Genomic DNA, 14,679 nt, shown 5'->3' with positions numbered 1-14,679 from the left:
TCATTTGTTAGTGCTACCTGGCAGGACCCACTCACCAAAACCTCCCTCAGCCTCTGCGCCCCACCTCTCCCCCTCCAGCTCCAGAACTGTCTTGCTAATGAAGGCAAACTCTCCCCCTCACCAACCCCCAACCTCCCCGCCACCGCCCCCCATCAGAAGTCATTAGCAGGATCTCCACAATTAGGAACAAATGGCTTATAACGGATGGCATCCAGGGAGGGCGGTCAGGATGGAGGGGAATGAAGCCAGAGCTTGGAGGGCAACAAGGGCTGCTATGAGGAGAAAAACAAGTCTTGGGGCAGGAGGGTCTCTTGTCTGCGGGGTGAGACCACACCCTCATTTCTGTCTCTGAGAATTCGGGGGTAGAGACCGGCATCCTCTCAATGGAGGCCAGGTGCAGGGCTGCTTACTGGTCCTTTCTGTGGCCTGAGGATTGGGAGGGCAGGGATGTGGTGCTCAGGGGCCAGCTTGAAAGGGCTGACCTTGGAGAGTAGAGCAGCAGAACCCCACAGAACCCAGTGAGCTCCAAGTGTTGGAGGGCATCTAGTCTCATGTTTTCTAAATTGCTGGTCATGATCTAGTGGTGGGTCATAACAGCAATTTAGTAGGTCAAAAAAATGGGAAAATACGCACACACTCATAAGGAAGCATCAGAAGTATTAGGTAAGCAGAAGCATTGTTTCAGGAAACTGTGCTAGGGCTCCAAGAAAATGTATCTTTTAGGCTGGATCTTAAGCTAAATGGTTTATGAACCACAGCTGTAGTTCACTTTGGAGATGTGGAAATGACACAGAGAGGGACAGTGACGTGCCCAAAGTCACACAGTAGCAGAGGCAGAAACGGAATCCCCTGGGCCTCACATAGGCTTTGCACAGGGAAGCAGAGCCACGAGGTGCCGGTCAAGATGGAGGACCTTCTGGCAAATTCTGGTTTAACTTGGATTGTGGGGAGGGGCAGCCAAAATAAAATCCAAACTTCTTTTGTCTGCATCTAGCTAATTCTGGCAAAACCGAGATAGAAATTGTCTTGATAATTAATTTCCACCGGGGCTGTCTAGATTTAGGGGAAGGGGCACAGGAGGGCACTTGGGGAGGTGGTGGTTAGCCTATCCCAAACCTGAAAAGAGCCCCAGGAAAGCCCATGACCTGTCCCCAGCCTCCCTTACCCTCAGCCATACTACGACTCCCTATTCATTTGTCAGTACTCTAGCGAGGATGTGTGAAGCCCCACAGGGCGCTCCCACCATCCCAGCCTCCGGGGGATCCCGTTCTCAGGTGATGAACCAGACAGTGAAAACAAAGAGAAGAGGCTAAGAAGAGATGGTGGTTAGTGTTCCAGGAGCGTTCCATGCAGGATGGCTGGCTGCCTACTTAAGCTGCATGGCCAGGGAAGGCCTCTCTGAAGAGACATTAAGTTTTAGGAGAGAACTCATTCAGGGGACAGTATTCCTGGGGGACAAAAGCACTGGTGCAAGAGCCCTGAGGCGGGACTAAGCTTGAAGCATCATGAACTACCAAGGCCTGAGTGGCCAAGCTAAGGAGTCTGCCTGGGAGGAAGACCCAGAGGTGAGCAGTAGCTAGATCATACAGGGACAAGGGTTTTTGATTGCACTCTATGCTTGAGGAAGAAATGCTAGAGGACTTTAAACAGGCAGTGATATAATCTCTGAGGGCAGATACCTAACCCACTGCTAGTAAACAGTAGGTGCCTAATAAATACTTGTTGATTGGAATTAAACAGGAAACACTTCTCTGTCCACAGCTGGAAATGCAACTCCTCTGAGGCCAGAGAGCAGAGGGAAGGGGCCCAGGGAGAAAGGTCAGAGGTCAGTGGACCCAACCAGTAAAGGTACTGACTTGGGGAGATCCAGGTTCTTGACTAGCTAGGCTTTGTCCTCTAGCAGAGGCAGGAACAACGACACGACACAGAAAAGGGGGGCTAGGAGGATTGGGGGAGAGGAGACCATAAAACCCCCGAAGTGATTCTACACCTTTTTCCCTTGGAAAAAAAAAAAAAGCTTTTTGGAAAGGCTGTAAATTTTTTTTACACCAACCTCATAAAAATGACATCGGCGCATTCTCAAATTAGAACCATTAAAATGAAAACCAGCAACGCGCTGATACAGGCAGGCCCACGTGGGTGGGAGACTCAGAGCCCGGGTACACAGCCGTGTTTCAGGCCCCCTTCCCCACCAAGGCCACCAAGGGCTTCCCTGCCCCAGGAGATGAGAATGAACAAGTGACCCAGAGGCTCCAAAGCCAGGAAAGGAACTCCTCTCTGGCTCCCTGGTTCCCTCCCTGGATCTGGAAGCAGGGAAACAGAGCAGGGTGATAGTAGCACTGCCTGTCCCCCTGCTCACCCCCTGCTTGCTCGGGTACCTCCCAGACCTGCCTCAGCTGCCCGCCAGCCAGCTCTCCAGAAGCTATGGGCTCTCCAGAAGCACGTCTCTTTCCAGGTCCAGAGCCACCGTGAGCCCAGCCACTACCCTGATGCTAGTGCTTCCACAAGAGACTCAAGTGTGGGACACAGAGTAGTGCATGTGGGGGCAGGCAAGTCCCTTCCCAAGGAATCCCCCTGGGGCTGCTCAGAATCAAGGCGTTCCACTGACCCACTGAGGGGTGGCCCTCCCCCACTTTAACCTTTCAAGCTCAGAAGAGGAAACATTCAGGCACCCCTCACCCAAATTCTGCCCTGTCCCCAAGCTCCCGGTTGATTGGTACCCACAAGAACCCTGGCATAAAATAGGGGTGGGAGAGAGACAGAGTGTCAGAATTCCATACCAGAAGGGGAGGCTGGGGGTAAGGTGGGCTGGCTCCCTCCTAGTCCCAGCAAAGCAGGACCCTGGGGGTTCCTTTTCCTGGCCTGGAGCCTCTCCTCTGCCTTTCTCACCCGCCTCTGCCCTGACGCAGACACATAAAACAAGGGTGGCCTTCGGCTTAGCAACCCAGGACTGGAACAGGATGTGGGGAGTTAAGGACCTCTCCCCTTACGACCCCTATGACCTGGGTGGCGGCCTTTCTTCCCAGCCCTCTATGTCCTGGTGGAGGCAAGTCTGCTCTACGCTGCAGCTGTTGGGAGTCAGGGGCTTCACAGACAGGTTCCTAAGTCTCCCCTCCAGGGAGTTGGGGCCCCCATTCTCCCTCCAGGTCCCCAGCACCTCCTGGGGAGGGTGTCATCCTAACTAAAAGAAAAGAGCAGAGTACACAAGGTGTGAGACTGGAGAGGAGGAGTAAGTAGGGTCTGGGGGCACGGGTCCCAAGGAGAAATAGGCCCCTGACCTGAGGACTAAGACCACTGTTGACAGTGTGTGTGATGTGGGGGTATGTGTGCTAATTCACCCCATAAGCCTCCCCTTCCCATCCCGTCCCCCTAGGTAGCTTGGGCAGAGGAGGGCCAGACGCAGGAGGGGAACAAAAATGTCTTCCATTCTTCTCTTCCTCCGTGCCCTGACATCCCCCCCATCTCTTAGGAGGGGGTGAGTTAAAAGCCCATTAATGTGCAGAGCCCCCCAACCCCTTTGAATGTCCTCACAGGATGTGAACAGGGTGGGATTTGGCCCCGGTTGTCACAGCAACTGCAGTGGGAGTTCCCAGACGCTAGGCAACCCTCCTGTGACCCTCACTGACCTGTCACCCCCGAAACCAGAGGACAATGGAAGTGCAGGCTCCAGAGGCCCAGGACGCCTTTCAGCGCGGCCGCCAGCAGCTCTGGCAGCCCCCTCCCCGCCGGCCCAGCCCTCCCAGCCCCCCCTGGGCCAGGGCGGCCAGGCCATGGCCCCAAAGCCTCTTGAGGCCCACCACCTCCCACACTTGTCCCAACCCTCATTGCTCCCCATCAGAGCCCAAAGGGTTTCTGTGCTGTCCCTGGGGAACCCCCACCCCACCCCTGTCCATTTCATCCAGGTGAAATCAGATTAGGGTAAGATGCAAGAACAATCTTCAAAGAAAAAAACCCTCAGAGGAAAAACAGGGGCAGAAGGAGCAATGAGGAAGGAGACTTTGCTGGGTGAAGCAAGGGGATGGGTGCACAGCTGGCATGTCTACTGGGTCAAGGGTATTCTTGAATAGCAGCTGGGGTCATCAGCTCCAGCTGGCCAGCAGGGAGCCTGGTGTAAATAAGGCTCCAGGCATGTTTGCAGAATGAATGCACACTCCCAAGCCTCCTGCACCGAGAGCCTTCTCACAGTCGGTTCCCCGTAAGGGGGTGAGACTGGAGAGCTGGTCCAAGCCCTAAGGACAGCGTGGAGGTGGTGGGCCTTTGCCACTGAGCAGACAGGGGCTTGAGAGGGGGAGGCGGGAGCCTTGGCTGCTGGGAGAAGGGGGCAGCCAGGTGGGGACCCTCTCTCTAGTCAGATAGGGCCTGGCAGCCCAGCCATGTGACCCCCCCACCCCCATCCCCAGCCTCTGTTTGAACAAGCTCCTGGCCTGCTGTTGCATGGAAACGGTGCCTGCTCTTGTTCCAAAGTGATGAGGCTGCCCTCTTCAGCACTGTTTGTCACAGCCTCCAGTCCTGTCACTGGCCTGACTTCTGACTCGCCCTGTTTATCTCCCTCCCCTCTGTCAACTTATTACTCCCAAAGGCCAAGCCTGCATTTCCAGGGCTTATTTATCCAGAGTGGAGGCACAGAGACCAGCAGACGGAAAGAGGGAGAGGGGCTTGGAGGCCCAAGGAGGCCTGAGGAGGAGGAATGGGAACAGTGCACAGCCTCCACACCTGCCCTCGACCTCCCTCCTCTGGAGTGGCTACTTATGGCCTGCAGGCTGTGTTGTTTTCATTTGTCTAAGAGCTTTCAGGGCTGGGGATGGAATGCTGTCAGGCACAGACGTTTATTTAGCACCTACTATGTTTCAGGCCTCCCTCCTTCCATTTCTGATAGGGGACTGTGTGATGGGGGATCAGCCAAAAGGAGGCTGTGCTGAGCTCTAGCTGCAGCTGTCCCCGTGTCACCAAGCCCAGTCAGTGTCCCCTGATCTGCAGAATGGGAATCATAACACCCACATCCCAGGGCTGGCATGGTGATTAAGTGGCCCATGTATGAGAAAGACCTAAAGCACCAAACGGAGGGAAGGTTATTGGTTTGTTTGTCCTCAAAGGACTTCCTGGTTGAGGCCCAGCAGAGGAAGGAGGAACCCACTGGGCCAGGCTTTCTTTTCTACAGTTAATCTACCCCACCAATAGTCAGGAACATTTGTTGTTGGGGGGTACCAGAAAGCATTACCCCTGAAACTTCCCCCAAAGCCTGGCTCATAGACTGGGGCTAGAAGGATGGGCCACAGACTTTCCTGTTAATTGAAAAAACTTATCATTTTAGTTTTGTGGGGTTCTTTCAGAGTTCAGAGCCAACAGAACTTTTTTAAGTCTATTTCCTTTGGCCCCGGGCCCCAGGCCCATAGTGAGCCCAAAAGGCTAAAACAGCCCTCCGCCTGCCTCCAAATCTCCACCCCAGTTTATTTGTAAACAGATATAGGATTTTCCAGGACTTTGGTATACTCCCCAAAACAAATAGGAATAACCTGAACGTGAAATATAGATGGCACAACATGGCTTGTGTGTGATGCAGAGCGAAGAAACCTGACCAGTACAGAAAGTTCTGTCTCTCCCCAGCCCACACATGATCCCAGTTTACAGATAATCTGTGTTCACCCTGCAGTTGAAAAATAATTGTTTCGGGGCGCCTGGGTGGCTCAGTGGGTTAAGCCGCTGCCTTCGGCTCAGGTCATGATCTCAGGGTCCTGGGATCGAGTCCCACATCGGGCTCTCTGCTCAGCAGGAAGCCTGCTTCCCTCTCTCTCTGCCTGCCTCTCCATCTACTTGTGATTTCTCTCTGTCAAATAAATAAATAAAATCTTAAAAAAAAAAAAAAAGAAAAAGAAAAATAATTGTTTAAAAGACACTTTCCAGTGTCCGTAGTTCCCGAATCCGTCCCATCCCCCACCACATTCAAAACCTTTCCTAGCCCTGTGTGCACAGAGGTGGGGGAAGGGAAGAGGTGGTTATAAAAAATGGGTGGCCTTAGAGATTTCTGGTGGGGTGTGTCTTGTTATTATTTTCATAAGGGTCAGATTTGGCCCTTTGACCTTCTGTCCCCAGTAGATGTCACAAACTCTGGTCTCTTCCCCAGAGATCCTGCTTGTTAGCAAGCCTGGGAGATGCCAGCAAACTCCCAAGGGCTATCTCCCCAGGGGAAGGTGACGGGTCTCCATGGTCTGTAAGAGGAAGTGATTTCTGAAGTCCTCAATTCTGTGAGCATTTACATGGGCCACTCGGTGTGTGCAGAGACTTCAAGCTCAAATCGCACCTGATCCTAAAAATCCTATGCTTTAGGCATCCAGGAGGCCAGGGCTCAGGGTGGGGTCCAGGACTTGGCCAAAGTTGCACAGCTGGTTAAGGGACTGGCTGGGACTTAACCCGGGTTGGTTCAGTTTCTGTGTTAATGGTGGCTGACCAGCTCCAGGCAGGGTGCCGGCTTCAGATGGTGCAGCTCCGTCTGACCTCCACTCCACAGAGAGTGGTGGGAAAGGGCTCCTGAGGGGCTTATGGAGTTAGGGGAGGAGCCCCACGTTGAGCCTGGGAGAGAACACCAGGGCAAGGTGGGAATATACATCTGTGTGCACTTGAGGCAGGGGTGGGGATGTGGGTGGGGACATGACTTTTCCCAGCAGAGCCCCCAAGGGGCAGTGCCAGCAGTGAGCTCGGAGGAGCAATCAAATAAGAGGAGGAGAATCCCAAGGCCAAGGCTGGCTGGGCCGGTTCTCCTGAACTTGTCAAGCATGATTCTCCCTTTTTCCAGGGGTGGGGCTGTGGGGCCAGGACCTGGGGCCCCTGCTCTGTCATCACCAACCAGGCTCCCCACCCCAGGGCCTCTCAAACTTTAGCAGCTGGTCTTGAACTCCTGAACTCTGCCGTTTAGGGTGGAATGGTGGAGGGGGGAGAAACGGAAGGGGGAGGCAGATAGGGATTCCCAGACTGACCCCTAAAAATGGAGGCCTGCCATTGCCTCCTACCTTTGGCCTTTTCCTAGCTGCTTTGGACTCTGGTGCCTGGAAGCTTAATTTCTTCACAGCCTGGATTAGGGGCCCAGGCAGAGAAGGCAGTGGGGGATATTTTACAGTACAAAGAAAGTGAAGATAGCCCTGTATACACAACCCCTTTCTCCAAGGAACATGTACCCTAGAGAGGGGTCTCCCTCCCGCAACCTTGTTCACTTAGCCAATGTGCAGGAGAGCACAAACATTCTCACGCTCTTCTCCAGGAGTCTCTCTGTCTTTGTCTCTTTCTGAAACGGGTCCAAGCTTCCTGACCTCTGGGCCTCCTGGGTCCCACTTCTCTCTCCTGGGAGCCCCGCTCTCCCCCTGCCTTTGGATGGCCATTGGTGTGGGAGGGCGCAGAGGGAGTCCCTGGAGGCTGGATCTTTTCAAGAGGGTTACAAGTGAGGCTGCTTGGCAGAAGCCTGGGACCTCTGTCGCCAGAAAGAGAGTGGGAAGTGGCCCCGCCGAGCCCCTCTGCTCCTCCCGGTTGCCAGGGAGGGGCGCCCGCTCCTACCTGTTGCTGCTGGAAGTGCAGCAGCTCTGCTGGGCTCAACTCGCCGTTGCTGTCTGGGCCCGCCGCGGAGTCCCTGCCTGGGCCGCCTCCGCCAGCGCCCGCCGCCCCGGCCCCACCGCCGCCGCCGCCACCGCCGCCGCCGCCATCGGCCTGCCCGGAGATACCGCCCACGCCGTTCTGGCCAGAGGGAGCCGACCTGATTGTCTCCGAGGCGGATTCCACCATCATGTCGCTCTAGCGGGACCTGGAGGGGGAGGAGAGACATGGGGGAGGGACTGAGGCTCAAACCAGGACGCGGGCTACGGGGGGGGGGGGGGGGGGGGGGGGCGGCAGCCAGAGAAGCCCCTCGACCCCCAAACAACACACCTCCACAGCTTAACAGCCCCCTGTCCCCCAATCCTAGGGCATCTCTTCCTCCTTAACTTCCTCGAAGCGGCTCCTACAACCCCTTTCGGGGTGCGGGCCCCCTCCCGACCATCCTCTCCCTAGGCTGGGGAAGGGGCAGCTCCACTGAGGGGCAGCTCAGTGAAGCTGAGACCGCCCCACTGCCTTCCTCCCCCACATTTTCCGGACTTCCAGGAGACTTTGGCCGGGAAGAGGAGGAGGTGATGTCTTCACCCTTGCTCCTGGGGAGGGTAAGGTAGGGAATCCCATCCACCGGCCCCCCAGCCTGGTGTTGGCCTCTCCCTCCAGGGTAGGACGTTGGGGAAGCTAGCCTGCGGCTAGGATATCATCCCGCTAGGATATCAAAGCTCGGAGGAGCTATTCACTGGGACCAACCATATTGCTGAGCCCCACCCCCACCAGTAATGACCTCTGTGTGTGTTCCCCACAGACAGAGACTTCCCCTGGGCAGGGCCTCCTTATAGGGTCTCCTCCCCTAGGACCCAGAAAGGCTCTAATCCACACTTGTACCACAAATGTGATTGTCCTTTGCCCAGCATCTACTGGGAGCCACTCAACTGGGCTGGAGCTGGGTGGTGAAGGCAGTCAGTGGTTCCACTTCTCTGACCTGCCAAAAAGCCCTGGCCAAAAACAGACACTCCATAACATTTACTATTTCTATTAGCACCATGATTCCTTCTCACAAAGATGGTGAGAGATAGTTATTATCATCCTGATTTTATAGATGGAAAAACTGAGGGTCCAGACAGTTCAGGGCAAAGGGTCAAGGACTGAATCTTGTGCCCTCCCCTCCCTCCCCAGCTGCTTCTCCAGGGGTGGAAGCATTCCCGGAAAGAGAGGGTCTGTTTGCAACGGTCAAAGGTAGCCAGGAGAAGGCCAGAGATTCCTTCTATCACTCAAGGAGGGTCCAACATCTGCTGGGGGGACAGGGGGGATGAGTGTGTATGTGCGTGTGCGCCTGCAGGCAACACACACACACACACAGTGATGCAAATAGGGGCCTTTAGTATACCCAGCTGCTCTCCAAGTCTGGAGTGTCCCCATTTCCCAGCTATCCCCGAAGCCACAGCCCCTTGAGAGGGACATGCATCGCAATCAAAAGGGACCTGGCTGAAACCCACCACTGATCTTTGACAGAGTCTTAAACTCCCTAAAGCTCAGGGCATCTGGCTGGCTCAGTCAGAAGAGCATGTGACTTTTGATCTCTGGGTCATGAGTATGAGCCCCGTGTTGGGTGCAGAGATTACTTAAATAAATTAACTTTAAAAAACAAAAACAAAAACAAAAACAAAAACCCTCCCCAAACTTCGGTTTGTCAGTAGAAGCAGTTAATCTTTGCCTCTTGGAGTCCTGTGAGGAGTAAGTAAAACAGCACGTGTAAAAACCACCTTGCAGCAGGTAAGCTCCGATCCATGCCTTCTCCAGCTGCCTTATTTGTAAGGGTGAGGACTCTAAGGCTTTGGGAGGCCCAAGACTTGGCCCAAATCACACAGAGATCAAGGGACCTATGGAAGGTAGCCAGTGTTCGTTCTTTCTTCCCTTTCTGATCCCCTTTTGGCCTAGGCAGACCCAGGATCGCAGGGTCTCCCAATAGGCAGTGGATGAGCAGACCAGAGAGGCTGGATCATTTCCCTAGTTCCTTCCCCAAGGTGGCCGCTCCCAAGAGCATCTCCCTCCTGCCAGGGAAATTCTCTCCCTTCACCCGGGAAGATCTCTTCCCCTCTCCCTCTTGGCTGGGCCACTTTCTATTGGGAGGAGTGTGAGGGTCTGGGGGTGCATGAGGGGGACAGAGAGGTGTTAAGGGTCCATGGGGAGCCCAACGGTCACATGTGCCACATTGCTGCTCCTGTGCCCCTCTCCGTCTGTGACTCTAGGTATCTTTGTCGTAATGGATTGATCTGTGTGGCCTCCTGGGTGACTGTATGCTCCTAGGGTTTCCCATGTTTGTGTGTGTCTGTGTGTTTCCAAGGGCTTGTCTCCCTACCGCCCACCCCCCAGCTGCTGCTCCCACTCCTGAGTTCCAAGAGGAGGTGGGCCAGGGCTAGGGTGAGGTTGGGGGTGATGGTTCGGAAGAGATTGAGCACTTGGGCCCAGGCCTTAATGGCCATGTCAGCCCGAGGGCCAGTGGCTGCCAAATGATGAATGGGGTGGGCGCCATCCTCCACCCGTCAGAGCACAGGGCCCCAGCCCCCTCCTCCAAGCCACCCACCCTGATCCCTGGCAGCAGCTTACAGAGCACCTTCCCCCACTCAGGCCTGGGGCTCAGCTACACATAAGGGGGATGGGGAGACAGCAGGGGCCCACTCTGCTCCCTCTCCCCCAACCCTGGCCCTGCTGGGGGTGGAGAGCAGCTGCCTGCCTTGATTCCAAGTCTAGCTTTTCTGAGATCTGAGAACTCCTGGGCCCCAGGGGACAAAGACCAGAGCCTCAGGGGTGCCTGTGTGTGCACAGGAGAAAGGAAAGAGAATCCAGCAGTTCCTTCCCTGGGGTAAGGGAGAGTGCCTCCCCTTCCAACACTCACACACACACCATAAAGTTGTAGATCAGACAGCAAGTTTGGAAAAAGGGAGAAGAAAGGAATGAGGCTGCAAACAGAGGTGTCCCTTTCTTTTCTGTCTTTTTATGGGGGGGGTACAGAGCGACACCCAGTGTACAACATAATTGCTGCAATGTGGCGTGTAATAATAGCTATTCAAGGGCCGATCATTCATATTAAACAGGGTGAAGCAAGCCTCTCATTTGCATGCTTGAGATTATATGCATTTGAAAAGTCATTTCCGCAGGGTGTATGAATGGCATTAATTCCCATGTGGCACGCTCTGCCCTCTCCTGGGGCTTTCACCTCCTTCATTGCTCCCACAGGCTCACCAACACGCACCCAAACCTGCATGTGTTCCCAGGCATCTCCACACCCTCACCTTCCCTGCCCTGGGACATCTGCCCTCTGAGGATGAGCACACCAGCAGCCTCACGCCTCCTGCCCATCTCTCCACTGGGTGTTGCAATAGCAATGGGGTGTCCTCTGCCTTGTGGGTGTGCAGACTCTGGGGGCTGGGGCAGGCAGGCCCGGGGCAGGGTGGGGGGGAGTTAGTGGTGCTGGAGGCAGGCCTTGATAGCAGTGCCCTGAGAACCTGGACCCTGGCTAGGAGAAGGCAAGGGCCTGGGCTCAGCCACAACCAGCTGTGAATCTTCTATCTTCCTCCTTTGGGCCTCAGTTTCCCCATCTCTACATGAAGGGGTGGTCCTGGAAGTCTTATCGGTCTTGGAAATTTCCAGGAGTAAAACTCCCTAGTCCAGCATGTGCACATGAAGCCACAGTGTTCTAGTGGCTGGTTGGAGCCCCTGATAGCCCATCAGAGTCACGGGCTATGGTCCCTTGCCCAAGGATCCACCTTATGTGGACCTTAGCTGCTTCCTCTGGGACCAGGATGGAGGGACACCCTCCAAGAGCTTCCTCCTCCCTTCACTCCTGCCCCTCCCCCTCTCACCACACACTCCTACCCCAGTCACCCATTTCCCCAGAAAAGAGCAGCTGACACCTGGAGAAGAAGAGAGCTCCAGGAAAGAGACTATCTGGTTTCAAGGGCCAGCTGTGTGACTTTGGGCAAGTCACTACCCCTTGCCCAAGTCACCTGGCTGGCCTTTCTTCCTTTATACAGCATGTCAGGAGGGGGGAATTAGGTCTTTCTAGGATTCGCTAAAACTGAGGCCCTCATCCTGCACCCACCCCAGCCTTTCCTGACCCCTCTTCACTTGGGGACAAGTGAAAGTGTCTGAGGCCGAATTGTTTTAGGTGGTTTAGGTGGTCAAGGATTTCTCTCGGGCTCTAGTCCCATCTTTAGGCAGGTCCCCAATCTCCCATCTCTCAGGGAACCCCTTGGGGAGTCAGGGCACCTCAGAGCCTTGCTCCAGGCCCCAAAGGTCCCACAGACGCCTTCGAAAAAAAGGAAGGAAGCTGGGTCAAAGCCGCAGCCTCCTCTTCCGCTCTGGGGGAGGCTGTGGGGCCACCGGGGGCTCCCACTTCCCCTGAGGCTCCTGGCCCTTCGAAGAACCCTGGTGGGCATGCCACAGGGGACGCCTCCTAGTAACTTTCCTGGTCAGTCTGGTCCCCTCCCAGGGCAGAAGTGACGAGTTCTACCCATCTTGAGGCTAAAAGGAGAACCCAAGGACTAGGGTGTTTTGGGTGAGAGGAAGAGGGACGGGGACCCCCACACGCAGAAGAACCTTTGTGCCTTTTCCGCGGGCACATATGGTGTAGGGAGTATTAATTACCGTAGCTTTTTAATTAACAATCGCTTAATCTGAGCCGTAACATTTGCCACGACACCCTGCGCCTCGCCGTGAACCCGTGCCGCCCGCCCTGCCAACTCATCAATTAATTTTTATTGACGTTTTCTTCCCCAAACAGGCACAATACCAGGGTTTTCCAATTAACACCTCCGCGATCTCTAATTAGCGCAATTAACAGACTGATGGATGCCCGGAGTTTACCCGCGGGGAGGGGGTGGCGGGGGCGGGGCAGCCCCTAGCACACACGTGCAGCACCGCAGCTGGACAGCTGCTGCACCCCAGCTCTAACCAGAGCAAGGCCCGTGGGGGCGTGACCACAGGTAACCCACACCCCCAGCAAGGGTGGTGGTTCAAGTTGAAACAAGTAGTCACAGTTTCCAGCCCTCCGCAAACCCACAATCTTGGTCGGGGAGAGCCGAGAAACTGAGCCTTAAAGTTGGGAAACGTGGCATCTAGGCCCCGGTCTGTCACCAACTTGCCGGGACACTTGGGCCCAAGTTCATTACCCCTTTTTCTCCTCCGCATGATGGGGGATACTAGATTATCTATTTATAATATATATGTGTATATGTACATATACACATATATACTATTTATAATATATATACACATATATATTATATAGTATAATAGTATAGCCCTGTCGACTTCCAAGAAAGCTCAGGAAGCCAACTGCAAAAAAAGACAGATGAAGCTTTTGTCAAAGGGAGAACAAAATGGGCCGAAACCTTAAGCCAGAGGATCTCAAACTTGAATGCATCAGAATGCCCTTGGAGGGCTCGTCGGAACACAGACTGCTGGGCCTGAGGCCTGGAGTTTCTGATTCAGTAGGTCTGAGAATCTTCTTTTCTAAAAAGTTCCCAAGTGATGTTAGTGCTGCTCATCCAAGACCACAGGTCTCCTCAGTGATGACCACTGACTTTAGTTTATGAGCTGCCTCGTGGCCAAAATGAGATGATCCATGTCCAAGGCCATTTATTCATTCAACATGGATTTAGTGCCTGATTAAGACAGACAACAGGGAGGTGGGGGGTGGCGCCTAGCTAGCCTGGTTGGTAAAGCATGCAACTCTTGATCTCAGGGTGGTGAATTCAAGTCTCACAGTGGGCACGGAGCTTACTTTAAAAAAAAGGGGGGGGGGAGCCCGGGTGGCTCAGTGGGTTAAGCCTCTGCCTTTGGCCTAGGCCATGATCTCGGGGTCCTGGGATTGAGCCCCTGCATCAGGCTCTCTGCTCAGCAGGGAGCCTGCTTTCCCCTCTGTCTCTCTGCCTGCCTCTCCGTCTGCTTGTGATCTCTCTGTCAAATAAATAAATAAAATCTTAAAAGAAAAAAAAAAAAAGACAAACCCTGAGGATCTATCTTGCAGGACTGCAAGACACCGGAATTTGGTCCCTACCCTCTGCTGGTATCCAAATCTTGAACAAACCAGTGCAGCAGTGCCCTAGATACTTTGAGGGTAATTTATAATAATGGGAGGGGGGGTCCTGTTCACCCCAACCCCTTTTCACTGGGTAAATCCGGCATGGTCTTTTTGAAAAATTAGCCACTAGTAGAGTTTTGGCAGTGAACAAAGTCATGCTTCTCTCTCCTCCAGTGGACAGCCAAGAGTGTATAGCACCAGCAGTGACCCTCGTCCATTCACTGGTCCCCCGGAAACTTAAGCATGTACAGTGTGCCAGGCTATGTGTGTGGGCTGACCCCAGCAGAACAGGGCCCAGGCCCTAATGTGCTGGAGCTCGTGGTTCCCGTGAGGGGAGGCAAATGATAAATAAGGACCCAAATAAGTAGATAAGTTCACATAAAGAAAATAGGTTCCATCAAATGTGAGTACAGGGAATAAGCAGGGGACTCTAGCTTAATGGGGGAAGGGGGTGGGAGTGCAGGGAAGGCCTTCTCTTCAAGGAAATGGCATTTATGTTCAGAGATGAAAGGTGATTAGATGCTGGCCAGGTAAAATGTACACTGAATTCAGGGCAAACAGCTCGGGCAAAGGCCCATATTTTATGAGAGGCTGCTGCTTTCAGACTTTTCCAGAGCTAAAAGTCTCTGAAATGGACACATTGCTAGATTCCATAAAAAGATGTGGGTACCAGAAAGAACAGAGTACGAAGATGCATTTTCTTTTTCTTTCTATTTCTTTCTATTTTCTTTCCCTATCTTTCTAGCTGTCCTGCTATCAGATCTTACCTGTGTCAGGGACATAAAGCAGAGGGCTTTCCAGAGCAATAAGCACCGACATCACAAGTAACAGAAGAATGCTTCCCAACCTGTCCTCCAAAGGTGTGGGGATCCCCCCTCCCTGGTTCACCTCAGGCCCCAAAGGAACACTGACTCAGGTTACCAGCAGAGGTGAGGGTTTGGGCAGCAGCCGTTTTGGGCCTTGGCCCTCCTTAGCCAGCCACACTCATTTGCCATCCTACCTGTGGACCAATTTCTGGTCTC

The 14,679-nt window shown here is 54.0% G+C and overlaps 1 protein-coding gene across 4 annotated transcripts in view; it reads right to left on the bottom strand.

Annotated features, from left to right (window-relative positions):
• Nucleotides 1-14,679, bottom strand: part of FOXP4 (forkhead box P4) — a 51,976-nt gene that overhangs the window by 24,968 nt on the left and 12,329 nt on the right. For all 4 annotated transcript variants that reach the window (XM_082731749.1, XM_082731747.1, XM_082731748.1 and 1 more), the window contains exon 2: nt 7,543-7,786. In XM_082731749.1, the coding sequence (XP_082587875.1) occupies nt 7,543-7,770 (228 nt within the window). In that variant the 5' untranslated portion in view covers nt 7,771-7,786. The remainder of the gene's footprint in view (nt 1-7,542; nt 7,787-14,679) is intronic.

This window comes from Mustela nivalis, assembly GCF_964662115.1.
Source record: "Mustela nivalis genome assembly, chromosome: 5".
NCBI lineage: Eukaryota > Metazoa > Chordata > Mammalia > Carnivora > Mustelidae > Mustela > Mustela nivalis.
This window is presented reverse-complemented; position numbering and strand designations above follow the sequence as displayed.